The sequence below is a fragment of the Phyllosticta capitalensis genome (assembly GCF_038381095.1).
Source record: "Phyllosticta capitalensis strain CBS 128856 chromosome Unknown BKA78scaffold_2, whole genome shotgun sequence".
Taxonomy (NCBI): Eukaryota; Fungi; Ascomycota; class Dothideomycetes; order Botryosphaeriales; family Phyllostictaceae; genus Phyllosticta; species Phyllosticta capitalensis.
The window spans coordinates 321,291-336,957 of NW_027117440.1; the positions used below are offsets into that span (position 1 = coordinate 321,291).

The 15,667-nt window shown below is 56.2% G+C and overlaps 6 protein-coding genes across 6 annotated transcripts; 2 read left to right on the top strand and 4 right to left on the bottom strand.

Annotated features, from left to right (window-relative positions):
- Positions 1-123: 123 nt before the first annotated feature.
- BKA78DRAFT_69483 (uncharacterized protein) lies at positions 124-969 on the bottom strand. The gene has a single exon (XM_066893595.1). It carries the CDS (start codon positions 753-755, stop codon positions 309-311), a length of 447 nt encoding a protein of 148 aa, XP_066747325.1. The 5' UTR covers positions 756-969; the 3' UTR covers positions 124-308.
- BKA78DRAFT_69487 (uncharacterized protein) lies at positions 904-2,956 on the bottom strand. Its single transcript, XM_066893596.1, has 2 exons — positions 1,350-2,956; positions 904-1,301 (listed from the first exon to the last, which is right to left on the bottom strand). The coding sequence occupies exons 1-2, from the start codon at positions 2,786-2,788 to the stop codon at positions 1,052-1,054; spliced, it is 1,689 nt and encodes a 562-aa protein (XP_066747326.1). The 5' UTR covers positions 2,789-2,956; the 3' UTR covers positions 904-1,051.
- Positions 2,957-3,747: 791 nt separating this feature from the next.
- BKA78DRAFT_304710 (RPAP1-like protein) lies at positions 3,748-5,323 on the top strand. The gene has a single exon (XM_066887642.1). It carries the CDS (start codon positions 3,758-3,760, stop codon positions 5,165-5,167), a length of 1,410 nt encoding a protein of 469 aa, XP_066747327.1. The 5' UTR covers positions 3,748-3,757; the 3' UTR covers positions 5,168-5,323.
- A 304-nt stretch (positions 5,324-5,627) lies between these two features.
- BKA78DRAFT_376801 (tubulin binding cofactor C-domain-containing protein) lies at positions 5,628-7,736 on the bottom strand. The gene is made up of 3 exons (XM_066892843.1): positions 7,292-7,736; positions 7,037-7,197; positions 5,628-6,987 (listed from the first exon to the last, which is right to left on the bottom strand). The coding sequence occupies exons 1-3, from the start codon at positions 7,374-7,376 to the stop codon at positions 5,797-5,799; spliced, it is 1,437 nt and encodes a 478-aa protein (XP_066747328.1). The 5' UTR covers positions 7,377-7,736; the 3' UTR covers positions 5,628-5,796.
- A 1,068-nt stretch (positions 7,737-8,804) lies between these two features.
- BKA78DRAFT_247306 (uncharacterized protein) lies at positions 8,805-9,537 on the bottom strand (the record flags this gene model as incomplete). Its single annotated transcript, XM_066884291.1, has 4 exons — positions 8,805-8,896; positions 8,947-9,141; positions 9,197-9,316; positions 9,363-9,537. 4 exons carry the CDS (start codon positions 9,535-9,537, stop codon positions 8,805-8,807), a joined length of 582 nt encoding a protein of 193 aa, XP_066747329.1.
- Positions 9,538-9,793: 256 nt separating this feature from the next.
- Positions 9,794-13,744, top strand: BKA78DRAFT_69533 (uncharacterized protein). The gene is made up of 4 exons (XM_066893598.1): positions 9,794-10,005; positions 10,056-11,000; positions 11,049-11,094; positions 11,147-13,744. Exons 1-4 carry the CDS (start codon positions 9,990-9,992, stop codon positions 13,710-13,712), a joined length of 3,573 nt encoding a protein of 1,190 aa, XP_066747330.1. The 5' UTR covers positions 9,794-9,989; the 3' UTR covers positions 13,713-13,744.
- Positions 13,745-15,667: the final 1,923 nt, after the last annotated feature.

A 15,667-nucleotide genomic window follows, 5' to 3' on the forward strand; every position in this document is an offset into this window, starting at 1 on the left:
TTCGCGAGTTCGGACTAGCCCAGGTACCTACTGCAACTACTCGCGCGGGCCCAGGCCTGGTTGGTATCTATGGGTACAAATAAAGCGCAATGTAGACAATTGGAGGGAGCTGCAGAAAGCGAGAGAGCGAGAAAAGACCAAGGAAGTGAACAGCCGGTCAGACGACTGTTGGAGCGAAAGACGGCTGGAGATGATGTAGGTGGGCGGTGTGGGTGATGATGATGATGATGATGCAAGCAAGAGCAGGAAGGGAAGAGAAGTAAGAGCCGAAAGAAAAGAGGACGAGGAATAAACGCGGAACAAAATCATCACCAACCATCGCTGCAACCGTTGACGCGGGATGGATGACGAGGTGAGCAGCGACAGGGGATGCGTAGGACCAACAGCAACAACAATAATGACAACAAGCCAGTGGCAGAAATGAAAACAAGACGTATACCTACGGAGGAGGCGCATCTTGAACTACCGTACCTCTGACCTGAACCGAATGAAGAAGAACCTTTGTATGCCCTGCCCCGACCGACCTGAGCCCCTGAGGTGACCGACCTCCCGACCCGTCCTCCTACCATCACGCAGTAATCCCCCACCCAAACCGCCGCCGCATGCAAGCTGCAGTCATTATCGACAAGAAGGCGGTTTTTCAACCCGTCATCAATGACAGGCAGGCAAACAGACCGACAGACAAATGTCGTGCATTTCCCAGTAAGAAGAAAGAAAAGCCCGACGCCGTGATCCGTGCGAATGGTCCCCACCATGATGAGAGATGGAAGTGAATGAAAACAAGATGGACGAACAAGGTCGCGATCGAGAGAGAAAGTAGAAGAAGAGGGAGTTGCCAAGTCGGAAATGTAAAGGGGGACTTGCGTGCAAAAGGTCAGGTCGTGTCGTTGTAAATGCCCATGCCGGATGCTGCCCGCTTTGCTTCCTGTGTGCAGAGAAAAGAAGAAGAAGAGACTGGCCGAAACAACAACAATTCGAAAAAAGTTGATAAAAAGAACAGGCCTCAGACGGGCGGCGGTTGGAGCAACAAAGCGACGTGCTTGTCGACAATCTATGTCATGTACGGCGCGCGCTGGATGGCAGGCTTTGCGTTGGCGAGGCCAGCCGCAATCTTTTCTCGCTCCAGCTTCTCCTGCTCCATCATGGCTCGGTCGGCCTTGGTGACACGCGGTTTGCGCGTCGTCATGCCGCCTCTCGAACCACGTCCGCCTCGCGATCCGCGACCAGAGGCGGCATCACCACGCGTTGTGCCGCCACGTCCTCTACCTCTGCCGCGGCCGCGAGCCACGGTTCCGTCGGCCCTGCGCCAAGTTAGCAAAATCAAAGCAAATGGCAAGATGATTACGTACCTCTCGATTGTGGGCTTCTCGCCTTCGGCGATGAGGGGACCGCTGTAGACGAAGAAGCCATCCTGGGCCATGAGGGCAGACTGCTCCCATGCGAGCTCGGTGTCGTCGATAAAGTCGTCGTCCTTGTCGTAGTCTTCCACCTTCTTCTTTCTTTGTCGCTTCTTGCCATCCAGCGTGAGGTCTTCGTCCACTCCGCCCATTTCGACATTGCTCTCATTCTCCGAGAGGTCGACGGACATGTCATCTGCTGAACCACCTCCGGGGCCCTTTTCAAGTGCAGCCGTTGCGGCAGCCATTTGGCGTCGGCGTTCGTTGGCCGCCGCGACTCGAGGGTGCAGGGCGGCGAAGCCGTACTTCTTTTCCACCTCGCGGGCAAAGTTGATGGTCACGTTGTTTTGGCCCTTGAGAGGAAAGGTGAGCCAAATGTTGGTGCCCTCGTTTTCGGGCTGGGTAGAGGGTGCGCCTCCAAGCGGCATGCCTGCGAGAAGACCGCTACCGGTGGGCAAAGGTGGAGCCTCTTTTTGCTTGGATGCTTTGGGCGGCGCAGTTGTTGCGGGAGCTGCCGAGGATGGGGTAGATGCCGTAGACTCTTTTTTTACCGCAGGCGCGGGCTTGGTCGGGGCTTCCGTCTGCTCAATGCCTTCCATGGTTGAAGGGTTCATTGGCGGAGGCTTGGAGCTTTGCAACGTCTCGCTCGGGGGACCAAATGGATTGTGCTTGGCTGAAGGAGGAGCTGGAGAGGCGGGTGCAGACGTGACGGACATGGGCGGCTGGAATCGAGACTGCTGCGACAAGTGCGACTGCGAAGGCACCGACGGAGGGTCAATCAGAGAGTTGATTGAAGGTGAGGCGCTTGCGCGGTTCACGACACGAGCCGGGGGTGAGACGGGCGGGATGCTGCTCGCGTGGGAGTTTTGCGACGCAGGGACGGTGGAGGAGCGGATTGGATCGTATAGCTGGCCGGAAGATGCAGGGCGCGGAACTGTCGAGTGGGCGGCGAGGTGGGTGAGAGCAGGGTTGGGGATGGGTTCTGGGGTTGGGGCGACCAAATCGGTAATCTTGGACTGCTTGTGTGCAGCTGCGGAGGATGACGACTGCTGTGGCGGGGCAGACGAGTCGTCGTTGGCCGTCTTTCTCTTTTTGCGCTGGACAGGAGGTGCATTTGGATCTTTTGGAGCGCGGGGCTTTCTAGCGGGCTTTGGCTTTTCGTCGCCGTTTTGTTGTTTTTTACGACCGCGCTTGGTGGTGGTGGTTGTGGTTGGCGGGGGCGCATTGTTGGCCTGGACGGAGTTGGCGGCGGTTGCGGTGGTGGGGGCTCCAGAGGTTGCAACACCAAGCGGCAGGTTAGCGTTGCTGTGGTTGAGGGTTGTAGACGAGGCAGCGGCCATTTCGGGAGGGCTGCCTGGTGGGGAACTCAATTCGTTGGAAGAGGATTCCATGACGAACGAGTCGAGCCGAAACAACCACGGCCTCCAGCAGTGGAACACCAAGTCAAGTGTAGAGCAGCTGGAGAGGAGAGACTACGACGACGTTGCAGTTGCAAGCTCGCGAGCGCGGTCGCAAGGGTTCAAAGAGCAAACGGAGCGGTGGAGAGAGATGGGCTGGATGCGCTGGCGGGTTGCTGGCGATGGAGCTGATGGGAGAGACTGTTAAAGGCGAGGATGAAGAGGGAGAGGAGAGGGAGAGAGGAAACGGAGAGGGTGCGCGCAGGAGGAGAGAGGAGGGAATGCCGTGGACGTGGGAAAATACATGACCTAGAGCTGCTAGGCACACGTTATGCGTAGGCCGCGGCGACCTGACACCGACGTATGGACGGTATTTACTACTGCTGGCGAATATCAGCCCTGCCGGTGCACCTCAGTCTCAGGCACGCCCTGCCCTGCCCTGTCTGCGTCGGCACGCTGCCAGCCGGTGGATGACGGGAATCTTTTTTGGATGGCGACAAGGTACATGTCAAACCGGTCAAGACACGGTGTTTGCTATCACAACTCCTTGCTCGCATCGTCTCTTTTGTCGTCGCGAACTGAGCATCCAATTAATTTGAGCTCAAGCAGAAAGATGTGGCGCCGAAACTGTGGCGCTCTCGGCTCACCGCCCGCGGCTGGGGAGGGTCCGCAGTCCGCGCCCAAGGATCAGAGATGCAGCAGCAAGCGGCTCCCGCGCAAAGTTTGGCTTCGGTCACGGTGCATGTGCCTCCATGGTCATCATCATTAAGCCGACAGTTAAAGTGTCAAAAGTCATTCATCCAAAAGTCAATGGAACCATCCAAAGAGTAACCCGAATAGGAAAATCGGCTGCTGTGCCACGCCTTCCTCACCCGGCCGCGGCCCGCGCCACATCCTGGCCCCGGCGCCAATCTAGATTTGACCCTCCCGGTCCAACACCAACCCAACCACCACGACACAACCATGTCAACCATCCAAAAAGGCGACCGCTTCCACGTCAACTTTGACGACCCGGAGCGCGGCATCCTCGGCGACAGAGTCGATCCAGACAATGACTATCCTGTAGACGACGTGCCGGTCGCCGCCGCTCTGCCTGCCTTTAGTTTCGTCGGCGACGTCCAGGAACGCGTCGCAAAAGCTCCATCCGCCCCGTCGCTCAAGGCCACTCCGACCGGCTTTCCCGCCCACAAGAAGCGCACGCGCGTGTCTGCATTCAAGCAGCAACGGAATCAAAAGTCTAGCGATGACGTCGCGACTACCCCAGCGCCGGCGGAAGAGTCAGCGCCGCCACCGGCACAACACGAGAAGACATTTGACGAGACGGAGCGGCGGCGCATAGACGAGGAGAATAGGCAAAGACTGGCTGAAATGACGCCCGATGAGATTGAGCACGAACGCCAAGAGTTGTTTGCCAGTCTCAATCCCAAGTTTCTCGAAATGATGCTCAAGCGCGCCAACCTCGATGAGGGCAGAAATGAGACCAACTTTTCATCTTCCACTGACGCCCCCACACAGCAGCAGCCAGCTCGACGGCGCGATCCGGACGCCCCCAAGAAGAAAGTGGCTTTCGCCGAAGAGGAGCCTCCAGAACCTCCATCAGCTCCCAAGCCAGCTACAGTGGAAGAGGACGAAGAAGATCAAACAACACCATCCATCTCTGCGATTAAAGAAAACGCCATGTCCCCCGCGCCCGCAATCCACTTCCCACAACCTCCGCAACCGCCAACCCTCGACCCCAACTCCGACACCTTCCTCGAAGACCTGCACGCCAAATACTTCCCCAATCTCCCCGCCGACCCATCGTCCCTCTCATGGGCGGCACCGCTGCCCACTCCCGACTCGGCCGCCGACCGCGCCTCGCCCTACCACCCCTCTCTCGACACGCTCGACGCCGCCGACATCCGCTTCGACTTCAACGGCGCCATGGTGCCGCCGCGGGCCGCGCGCGCCCTGCCCGTCACACTGGGGCTGCACCACCACGGCGCGGCGCCCGAAGCAGCCGGCTACACAGTGCCGGAGCTGGCGCTCCTGGCGCGCAGCGCGGTGCCGGCGCAGCGCTGCATGGCGATCCAGACGCTGGGACGCCTGCTGTACCGGCTGGGCCGCGGCGAGTTTGGCGTCGAGGGCACCATCGAGGTTGACGGGCCCGAGGTGCTCAAGGAGGGCCACGAGGCCCAGCTCGCGGCGCAGCAGGGCAGGCATCTGGCCGACTTGGCCAGGGGCTTGTGGGACCAGGTCGAGGAGCACCGCGTCGTGGAGACGCTGAGTGAGGAGGTCAATCGCCGCGGCGGACACTTGACGGCCAAGGCGTGTGCTGAGGAGGCACTGTGGTTGTGGCGGAAGGGCGGCGGCAGGAAGAAGAGGGCTGTCTAGGTGGGGGGTTTGTATACCGCGGGACACATTAGAGGGGGGGATGGGATGGGATCCCCCTCTCGACCCAGAAGCATCGAACTTGGGAAAGCGGGCGAGACGAAAGCCGCACATGGGAGAAGCAGAAACAATCAATCAATCAATCAATCAAAAAGCAAAGAGATCTGTATGTGACCTGTGACCTGTGAGAGCGTTCTGAGCCTGTATGTGACCTGTGACCTGTGAGAGCGTTCTGAGCACTACGGCGACGGCGGCAGAGGGCGAGGTGGCATGCTGGTGTGGTGATGTGATTAAGACAGGGACAGGCGTGTGGACATTATGCGCATGTGTGTAGGCAAAAGAGAGGCATAATGGTGGATGGGGGACACGATTCTTGGTTGCTTGTCCTAAGTATGTCTCTCTATCCACCAACACCACCACAAGTAGCCCATTCGACTTTCTGTGTCCCCCCCCCCCCCCAACACCCTCCCCGTTTTTTGCCTTCGTCATCGTCATGCTTCGCCGGCTCCGCTACCCCTGTTGGAACTCGATGACTTGCATCATCCGCAAGCCGTGCCACCCTTCCCCCTCCACCTCTCCCCTCTCCCCTGCTCCCCAAGTGCCTCTCTATTTTCGTGCTCTTCTTTTGAGACTTATGCCTTGGCAGGCACGACGCCGACGGCTTTCAAAATGTCGTCGACGCCCAGCTCCGGCCCGCCGGGCACCAGATCGCGCCAGACGGCGTCGGCGACGCGCTCGGCGGGCGGCAGGGCGCGCCAGTTGGGCGACGGCTCGGCCTTGAGCCACTTGAAGTCGTCGACCTGGTCCCAGAGATTTTGTTGCGGCGGGGGTTGGGCTTCAGGGGTTGGGTCTGTGGATGGGGTGGACGTGGAGGTGGAGGTAGGGGGGGAGTAGAGCGACGGACACGGCGCGAAGCGCACGTCGACGCAGTCCTCAATGATAGGCCGCGAGCTGCACGCCAGGTAGACGGCGACGCCGCGGCACTCGTGCATGCGGAACTGGCGCGTGCTGACGACGACGACGCTGTGCGCCAGGTTGGTCAGGTGGATGGCGCCCGAGACGCGCCCGCACACGACGAGCGACGACTTGATGTTTTTGAGCGTCAGCGCCGCGAAGGGCGCCGCCCCTTGTGCTTGGGCGGCGGGTTGTGCTTCGTTTGATGCCAGCCCGCTGCTTCCGCTGTCGCCGCTCTGCTGCTGCTGTTGCTGCTGCGCTCGTGCTGTTGATGTTGGCATCGACATGTCGACGATGCAGTGCCGCAGGTTGGCTATCGTGCCGGACGATGTTGCGTGCGATGCACTCTCTGGCAGGATGATGTGCAGTCCGGTGTGTCCGGAAATGGTGACGCTGTTGGCGCCCGAGAACGAGGGCTTGCGCACCGGCGTCCGCGAGCGCTCGTGGCTCGACAAGTTGCGGTTGACGTAGGCGTCCTCCCCTTCTGCAGTCGTCGATTTACTCGCCCCTGCGGCACCAGCAGCACTCCTGCTCTCATCATCCCCGGCCTCCGTCTCGGCCGGTGTGTGCACGGCGGGCGAGGCATACGCGCTCGAGTTTGTCGTCGTGGTGCCGGAGCTGGCGGCTGTGTCGAGTAGGCCGCCGCGGCCGGACGAGGATTTGCCAGAGGCGTTTGACGACGAGGCGCCGGGGAGCTTCAGGCGCGCCTGCGAGGCCAATTCGGCGGCGTCCTCGAGCGATATTGCCGACGGGTTCTTGTGGTGCGAGACGGCCGTTGCGACTTTGCGCGTCGACTTGAAGCTGAACTTGGGACGTGGAGCGAACGAGGCGCGTGCTTGGCCGAGCTTGTCGTTGAGGGCTTTTATGGCCTGTCCAATCGTCAATATACAGTAGAACTTTTGGTGGTGGACCACTCACCTCGGCGTAGGTACGCTGGTCGTAGGCGGGGATGTATGCCGACGCATCTTTGACCTCACGCGACAGACGCGCGATGCCGGCCAGGCAGTGGTCGACGCCGTCGCTGCGCTCGCCGCCCGTCACCGACTTGTCTGCCAGCTGCTCGATTTGCGTGTCCAGCGCTGTTGCCCCGACGGTCCACCCATCAAGTCAGTCCAGGTCTGGTCGCGCTGAGACTGCCCGCGCGGAGCGAGAGGAGATTGGTCGCGTGCTCACCCGTCACTTCATGCGTAAAGTACCTGAAGAATCGTTCTTTCAGGTCCCCCTGCGAAGGCGGTTGCGGCTGGAGAGTCGTCGACATGGTGGGCGAGGTGTTGGAAGAGTAGAGCTGTCGTGGAGCAAAGAAAAGAGAAGAGGCGAACGAGAATCGGATTGGTCGTGCAGAGAGAGCAAAAAGGTATTTATGGCAACTCTCTGAACCAAACCCCGCGCCAGCTGCAAGAGTCTTGATCAAATAATCTGCCGTTCACAGAAGGGTCCGGTCGATCCCCCCAGGTCATCGTCTTGCTCGGTTTGTCCAAAGCGCGGCAGCACGGCGGGGCAGCGTCAGGGATGGCGGCGTCGAGCGGAGAAGACATCCGCCCCCAAGCCTGCGTCCAGTATAGTGCTCCCAACCAGCCAACTGTCTCATGCAGGCGTACTGTACACGCTGGCCTTGCCCTTTGTGCGTTTGTTGCTCTATTGCAAGGTGTTCTTCTTGCCTTGATGATGCATTTGGATTGAAACTGATGTCAATGCGGGGTTGCGAGGGGTCACGGATAAGCTCATTATCGAGCTCGACCGCATGGCAATAACATGCCCGCCCCTATTCAATGGATGCGGAGATGATGCACAACACAGGGGGTAACTTGAAGTCTCACCTCAAGCGTAGAAGCCTTTCACGCATCAATTTTGGAAAACCAAAAAACACAACTTTTCGCTGTCATCAAGAGAGCCCCGGATACGCTTGCTCGCAGCTAGATGCTTTACAGGGACAATTCCAAAGTCAATGATGTCCAATAGTCAATTACTCGAAATCAAACCACAGGCAAACGCCAACATCCGAAGTGGTGGCTGCTCCTCCCCCCTGACAAGCAGATAGTGTCTGTCAACGACATGACACATTGCTCCCTTTCGCATAGACTCTTGAATCATTGCTGTCGTTTCAGAGACCATCAGTTTACTAGGTTTTGCTCGGAATTACTTCTACTAGGGCTCTTCCAAATATCTCCCTTTGTTCTTGTGTGAGCCTTTAGGAAACTCGCACATGAAGTGACACAAGCTAAAGTCTTGAGCCGACGCCACGTGCCTCTGAAGGCAAGAAAGCTATCATTGCCCAGCTCGAATTGATACCAGAAAGCTTTGCGACACTGTGTAGCCGTTGGCCAACCACCAAAGGATGTCAATTGTGTTCTGTCAAATGTCAACGCCCAGGAATATTGTGAAAGGCCTTGGCCCAGTGATGAGTATCCGGGGCGCATCCTTTCTCGACCTACACTCTCAGGGCCGTAAATCGCTTGGCAAGTCAGCATCCACTGTGCCATCCTTCCATTCAGTAGCTCCATACAACCAGAGTGGGCGCGTCAACAGAAAAGGCTCAGATTGTCTTCGCTAGAAACAATGCATTTGTACAGGTATATCGCGTCTTGTCTTTGGTGGCCGATGAAATTTGTCTGGAACGAACTCATGTGTAGCTTTGATGGCATCCATCCGCATCTCCAAGTGCTTCTCAACATGTGACCGCCCATGTTCAGCGAGGTGCTGGGGGCGCGGTGATTTCGTATCCGTACTTGTCCTTGAGCGTCTGGCGTCTCCTGTCCTCGTAACCGGGCATGTAGATTCCTGTCTCTCATCAGCATTGGTTCCTGGAGAAAATTGACCAGTGGACAAACCGCGGCCTTCGCCCAGATGCGCAACAGTCTCCTCCGACGGGTGTCTCCAGTTCCTCCTGTACTGCTCGACCTTTTCAACTTGGTCAACGTCTGGGTCTTTACGGGCTCCAGCGATCGAGTGGCCGGTGTAGTGAAAGGTCGCGAGAATGGTCGAAAGGCCGACTCCGAAGCCCACAATCGCGGGGATACTCCGGTCTGTTGGTGGAATCAGCGGGGAGCGATCCAGCTCGGACATTCTGGGGAAGCATACATCTCAGTCCGACCACGGCACCACCAAAGAAACCGCCAATGGCCTCATTCCAGGTGTCGTCCTTTCGACGCAGGTTCGCAGCGGAGCATCTGGTGAACTCGTAGACGGTGCCCATGGCAGCTGTCACAATCAGCCATTGTTCAATCGTCCCAGAGAGCATTCTAACTGAAGTAGCCCGCCGTCGCGCCAAACTTTGTAAAGACTCCCATCACGCCATAGTTTTGCCTTGCCAGAGTATTTTGGGTGGCAGCCACGAAGACACCGGCGGAGCCCAGAACAGCGGCGGACTTCATCGAACGACCAATGGTGTCCTTGAGGTGGTAGGGAGTTTCTTCAGCCATGACGAGAGATGATTGATAGGAGTGGAGATTCAATGGTCAAAGAGAGTGCAGCGTGTCGCGATGCACACTGATCTGGTAGCTTCAAGGTGGTGTGGTGGTGCACGACCGGGGAGTGATGTCGCGGGCGGGAGTGCGGCGGCGGTAAGCAAGAGAGCTCGAGCGCGATTGGTCTCTTTGCAAGACGGTGTGGCCCGGCAGAATCCGTGAGTCCGTGCAGCATTGATGATGCGGAAGCGGTTGCTAGCACTGCTCCAAACAGCTCCCCTCTCCGGCAGACGGCGTCTTTTGTGTTTCTCTTCCGCTTTGAATTACTCCCAATATTGCGCCTACCTCCATTTCTCCCTCGTCTTCCGCTCTGCATCACTGGCGCGCCGTCTCACTTTTCTGCCTGATCGTTTGACCTGCTCAGAGCACCTGTTGGCGGTCCTGAACGCTCCACATCTTCTGGCCCAATGTCTTCTGCTCCAGGTGAGAGCTCCACTCGCCGTTGAAGCTTCTGAAGCTGACCATTTCCAAAGGGAAGACTGCGCCACGCTTGATAGAAGACCTCTACCACTATGACCCGCGCCAACGAGCTTCATTCGGCCGCAACGTCCTCGCCCACCCGCCGCCATGGTATGACGTGCGCAAACCCGTCTACATCGATCCTCCCGCGCCCAGTTGCCGCCACCACCTGGCACTGAAGTGGGACCAGTCTGTCATACCAAGGGAATGGGATGCGCCGACGAATGACTCCACGGTGTACAAGACTGCCTCCATGTGCCGGCTGTGTCGTCATCATTTTGCCATCACTTTGGACTTTCGGGGAACATACTGCACGGCACCTTGTCCAAATGAGGAATTCAAGCTTCATCATTTCCAGTGTATTAGTTCTAGCACTCGGAAGTTCGATCATGATGCTCCCCAGGAAATCTACACTTTCAGATGCTCTTCCCAAGCCTGCGGAGCTTTGGCAAAGATTGAAGTCTCGCCGCCCCGGCTGAGCGTGACGGAGGCGAATCTCTTGTCCCACCAAGGAACCTTGGATCAGAGGCTACAAAAGGCAAAGAGGATGGATCCGGATAGGGATGAGCTTCAGGTTGCACGTCCCATTGATGGCTACTACCTTCTCTATGCCTACATCAAGGATGCCTTGACTTCCGATGCTCCTCGCTCCGTACCCGTGCGCAATCGAAAATTCTTGGTCACGTATGGCGAAGATTGCGATCAAATCTTTGAGCGGCTGGGATTTTCCAAAGACACCACAGACCCCGAGAACGGCTTTTGGCGCCTACCCAGGCCCGCTGTTGACTGGGATCGACTAAAGGGCGACCCAATGAGGGATCGTTTGGACGACGTAATGCACGAACTGGGATCTTTCATCGACTTGTTTCCCAGGCATCTGAGGGAAGAGTTGAAGAGATATACAAGTCAATCGGAACCGGCTCGAGGGCATATTGAGAGAATGCTTGGCACCTCTAAGAGTAAGTTTTTTCACCTACTCAAGTCGAGGTATTGTTGACAATGAATAGTCCCCATCCACAACAATGGTAATAGAGAAGCCCCTGCGGTCAGCCTGTAAGTTTCACTGCCCAAAAATCTCGGCTTGGCGGCTAACACAGGCACATAGGTACTTCCGCGGCCTGGGTGCTGTCGAAACTTTTCCAGATTCTCTAATCCTCTTTTCTTACCTCCGTCAAACGGCTGTCGATTCGACAAACAAACCCTACTACTTCCAGTGTCTGCAAGTGATTGCAGAGCAAGTGGAAAGTGAAGACCTCATGACGCAATGTGCAGTGGAAGAATCTACTGGCACTGTCAGCTACAAGGACGCTGCAGACGCGCTCAGGTACTTTAATTCTGACATTGACAACGTCAACGAGCTCGGCGATGACCACATTATTGGCTCTTTTCGCGCACGATTATTAGATATTCCCCCTCGTCAAGTCCCAGAGGCACGCCAAATGCTCGCCAAAATCGGTGCCTACAAGCAAAGCAAGACTATCATGGATGCTGCCAGCGATTCCATCGAGACCTATGAGCAAGCATTGTCTTACCTGGAGGTTGAGGCTGGGACCAGCGATGATTTTGTCGCCAACTACGCCACCGCAAAGAAGAGCGAAGACTCCTCGGACAATGCCAAGGTGACTCAAGCTGTGAAGGTCATTGCCGAAAATCGCCAAAGCGCTTTTCTGTTCAACTTTCTCAGAACTGGGGACATGAGCGCCGTCGACGACGCTGAGACAGAAAAGGCCAAGGCGTACAGCGCGTTTGGTATTGAGGGCCACAAGGGCAACATTGACCTGGAAACACTACAAATCCAGCTTGAAAACAGCAAGCAAAATGACCCGTCAAGAAGCGCAGAGCTCGAACGTTATGCAGCCATCATCCGCAACGACATCACCAACGGCGCAGCAACCGCGCCTTGCCAACCGCCGAGTCATCCGCCGGAATCATGGCCTGTTGGAATCGAGAATCTGGGCAATACTTGCTATCTCAACGCCATCCTACAATATCTCTTCACCGTCAAGCCGCTGCGGGAGCTCGTTCTCAACATTGAAGACCACCTCATGGACGTCACTCCAGAGAACGTCGCGAAGAAAAAGATTGGTGGCCGAAAAGTCACGGCTGAAGAAGTGCATCGATCTCAGACCTTTGTGCGGGAATTGAAGGAGCTCTTTCTCGCTTTGATCGTCACTCCGAGCTCGACCTTTCGTCCTCGACCTGAACTGGTTCAACACGCCCTCGAGACAGCAAACGCTGATGAAACGAATCACTCGTCAGAAACGGACGCGAAGCAGCCCGAAACAGACAAGCCATCGGCAAATACCAATGATAAAACCCCTGCAGAAAACGACAAGGCGGATTCTGCCAGCGAAGCGACGCTGGTAGGTGAGGGAGGCAATGATCCAGAGAAGCTACCGGATGCCGATGATGTTTCCAAAGACGACGTTGCCCCTGAAGAATCTCCAAAGGACATCCCACCCCCAAATCATCCCCCGCCAGTTCCCCCAAGGAATACGCCATCCAAGATTCCTTACACGATGCAACAAGATGCATCCGAAATTCTCAACAATATTCTGACCCATCTGAGCAATGCTATCCGGTTTCAAGGCTTTGGCGAAGATGGTGAACAGATTGATCTGGTCAAGCAGCTCTTCTTTGGAAAGGAGCGCGCTTTCAAACGCATCAAGGGAGAGACGACTGGCCACGTCCTGCTTTTCAATGCGCAAAACATCACCGTTGTGGATAGGCCAAAACACGTCTACGAAGCATTGGATGATCTGATGGACAGAAATATTGTCGAGGGCTCCGAAAAGACCGAGGAGTGGTCTGCGATCACAGAGCTGCCACCGATTCTCAAGTTGGATGTCAAAAGACTTGGCTTTGATCGTGAAAAAGCGCAAACCACGCGATCCGAACACCACCTTGGTCTCGACGATACGATCTACATGGAACGTTACCTTGACACCGAACAAGTCATGAAAATCAGACAACTTTCCTGGGAGAAGAAGGCGCGGGTCAGGGAGCTTCGGGCACGAAGAGAAGAGCTTGTCTCTACGCAAGTGAATCTTCGGTACCCAGAAGTGCTTCTTGCAACGTCTCAATACTTGTCTGACTTGGTGGACAGCGGCGATACCGACGTCGAAGTCCCCAAAGATAGGCTAGAGTCCAGAGCCAAGGAGCTGGAAGCGGAGATGGAAATCCTCGACCAGGAAATTTCTCAAATCGAGGCTGAGAATCGTTCATTATTCTCAGAACTGAAACAGCATCCCTACAGGCTCCACTCGCTGTTCATCCATCGCGGTAACACCGGCGGAGGGCACTACTTAGTCTCCATCCGCGACTTTAAGAATGGCATCTGGCGCAACTACAACGACGAAACGATATCGGAAGTCACGGAGGTTGACAAGTACATTTTCGGAGAAGGCGATCTCTATTCCAAAATCATCACAACATGCGTAGTTTACGTACGCGCCGACCTCAAGTACGGAGAGCAAGAGCTAGTCGACGCTATATGCCGCAATCCACAGTCCGAGCCAGCATCAACAGACGTCGAAATGACGAGCTTCAGGGAAGACTGGACCAACCTTCCCGTCACCGAAGGCATCGACGTCAACGAACAAGTCGCCATGAGCACCGAAGGGTTTGACAACGAGGCGGTGGAAGCGGACAAGAAAGTCGGTCCATGGTAAAGTGGTTCCAGTGTGCGCCTCACTGCCTCTTTCCTCATCAATGAAGCCACTTCTCCTTTCTTCATCAAATGCACAGCCGTTGATTCGGGACATTCCTATACTGATTCGGGCGTGTAGTGATGCTCTCGTGGAGGCTCTCGAGGCACAGGCCCGCTTCGAGGGGTTGCGCGGCAAGCTGAGGCCTAGAGAACTGGATTCCTTCTCTAGCGATTCGGACTCTTTGAACAAGAGGCCCAAGCTGGGCGGCTGATGGAGCATGGCCTATCTCTTTTTCTCTGCTTGGGTCGCTTCCTCTTTTTGTTTTTTCATGACTAGAACAGCGTTCATTTCGTTGGTCCATTGACTGCAACTCAAAAAACACTCGCATTGATTGCCTTTATTGGAGCACGCTCGATACCACACCTTTCTCCTTTTTCTTCTTTTTGATTTGCCTTTAACTCCTCCTTCCTCTTGTTGCCATGCCTCACCTGTCGCCTTGGTGCTCAAAGTAAAGCGCCATCAATCCCAATCCAACTGCTCTCTCTCTCATTTCTTTCTCACTATCCCCACACATGGTTGTAGAGCAAGCATCAAAGTCGAGCGAGCGAGCGAGCGAGCGCGCAAAAGATGAGAGAAATGGGCGCTAGGCTGGGCTGGGCTGAGCTGGGCTAGGCGGAGCCGAGTAGGGCAGCCATTGCATTGCATGAAGTTTTCCCCCTTTTCCCCCTTCCTCTTCATTTCTCTTCCACATTTCCCGCCCGACTGGAGCCGTCGTCGTCATCCCCACGGCTTCCCCGTCAACCTTTCAATTCCCCCTTGGTTTCTGCTTTGGGTGTGCAGCATGCAGCTGACCAGTAGTTGGGGCGTGCCAGGCGAAGGGCGCAACGGTACGGTTCGGTTCACTCGGGTATCTAATGTCTTTGGCAGCGGACGGGCGGGCGGACAGGGACATTGAATGAGAGAATTTGGGAAGGGCTTTCTACTTCTTCTTCTACTTCTTCCTCTTTTGTGCTGTGTGCGTGCGTGCGTGCGTGCATGCGTACCCGAGCCGGTCGTCCCTCGTCCAGCGGTGACTTGATTGCGCTGTGGACATGTCATGGACATAGCAAGACTGGTACACGCCACCTCTTCCGCCCGCACTTGCATCTCCCCCCATCTATTTCAGACTCCTGAAGCATCTCTCCTCTTCATCGCTTCACCCGTCCACCCACCTAACCTACTTACATAGTCAGCTACAAGACAAGAGTCTCTCTCCGGTAATCCAGAACATGTCATGTCTGCGCAATCACGGCCATCATGAGCATGAAAGAGAAGAGAAGAACCTGAAGCACGCGCTGGCAGAAGCAGAAGCAGAAGCAGAACCAGAACCAGACACTACTACCTCATCTACAAACCACAGTCCACTCGCCCCCCGGCCCTCCTTCCTTTCGATTACTTGCTTGCTGACTTGCCGGCAGAACAGCGCCCGTGCCACAATATCATGCCATGCCATTTTAAACCAGAATAAGGGCGGAGCCGTAAGCCGTGGACACAACATGGCGAGTGTCGATCAGGAGGGACGGGTGCTAAGGAAGGAAGGCCCAATGAAACACAACAACTCCAGTTCTCAAGCAGACAGACGGACAAGCAGCAGCGGCGGCGGCAGCAGGGGCAAGGGGGAAAGGGGGGGTAGAGGACGAGACGAAAAGCACCTTACTCTCTAAAAGTTGCAGCAGTCTTGGGTGCCCCGTGCTTCAATTGTCGACGTAACTATCCCGATGTACAGTAAGGACCTTCTCGCATAGCATGATGGGTCACGTCACGTTGGGCAGTGAGGGGAGTAAGTGCACTCACTGGACACATGGCTGTACGCACGAATTTGGAAGGTTTGGTCCGAACGGACCGGGCCGGAGTGGGTGGGTGGGTGTGTACATGTAGGTGGGCGGATGCGTGAAGTTGAGGTTGATTTTGTGTTGGTTTTGTTTGATTTATTGCCC

Coding starts and splice junctions, on each gene's coding strand:
- BKA78DRAFT_69483 (XM_066893595.1), bottom strand. CDS start 755: ATGGTGGGGACCATTCGCACGGATCACGGCGTCGGGCTTTTCTTTCTT.
- BKA78DRAFT_69487 (XM_066893596.1), bottom strand. CDS start 2,788: ATGGAATCCTCTTCCAACGAATTGAGTTCCCCACCAGGCAGCCCTCCC. Junction 1,302..1,349: donor GAGAAGCCCACAATCGAGAG/GTACGTAATCAT, acceptor AACTTGGCGCAG/GGCCGACGGAACCGTGGCTC.
- BKA78DRAFT_304710 (XM_066887642.1), top strand. CDS start 3,758: ATGTCAACCATCCAAAAAGGCGACCGCTTCCACGTCAACTTTGACGAC.
- BKA78DRAFT_376801 (XM_066892843.1), bottom strand. CDS start 7,376: ATGTCGACGACTCTCCAGCCGCAACCGCCTTCGCAGGGGGACCTGAAA. Junction 7,198..7,291: donor CTTTACGCATGAAGTGACGG/GTGAGCACGCGA, acceptor TCGGGGCAACAG/CGCTGGACACGCAAATCGAG. Junction 6,988..7,036: donor ACCAGCGTACCTACGCCGAG/GTGAGTGGTCCA, acceptor ACGATTGGACAG/GCCATAAAAGCCCTCAACGA.
- BKA78DRAFT_69533 (XM_066893598.1), top strand. Junction 11,001..11,048: donor AATGCTTGGCACCTCTAAGA/GTAAGTTTTTTC, acceptor GACAATGAATAG/TCCCCATCCACAACAATGGT. Junction 11,095..11,146: donor GAAGCCCCTGCGGTCAGCCT/GTAAGTTTCACT, acceptor ACAGGCACATAG/GTACTTCCGCGGCCTGGGTG.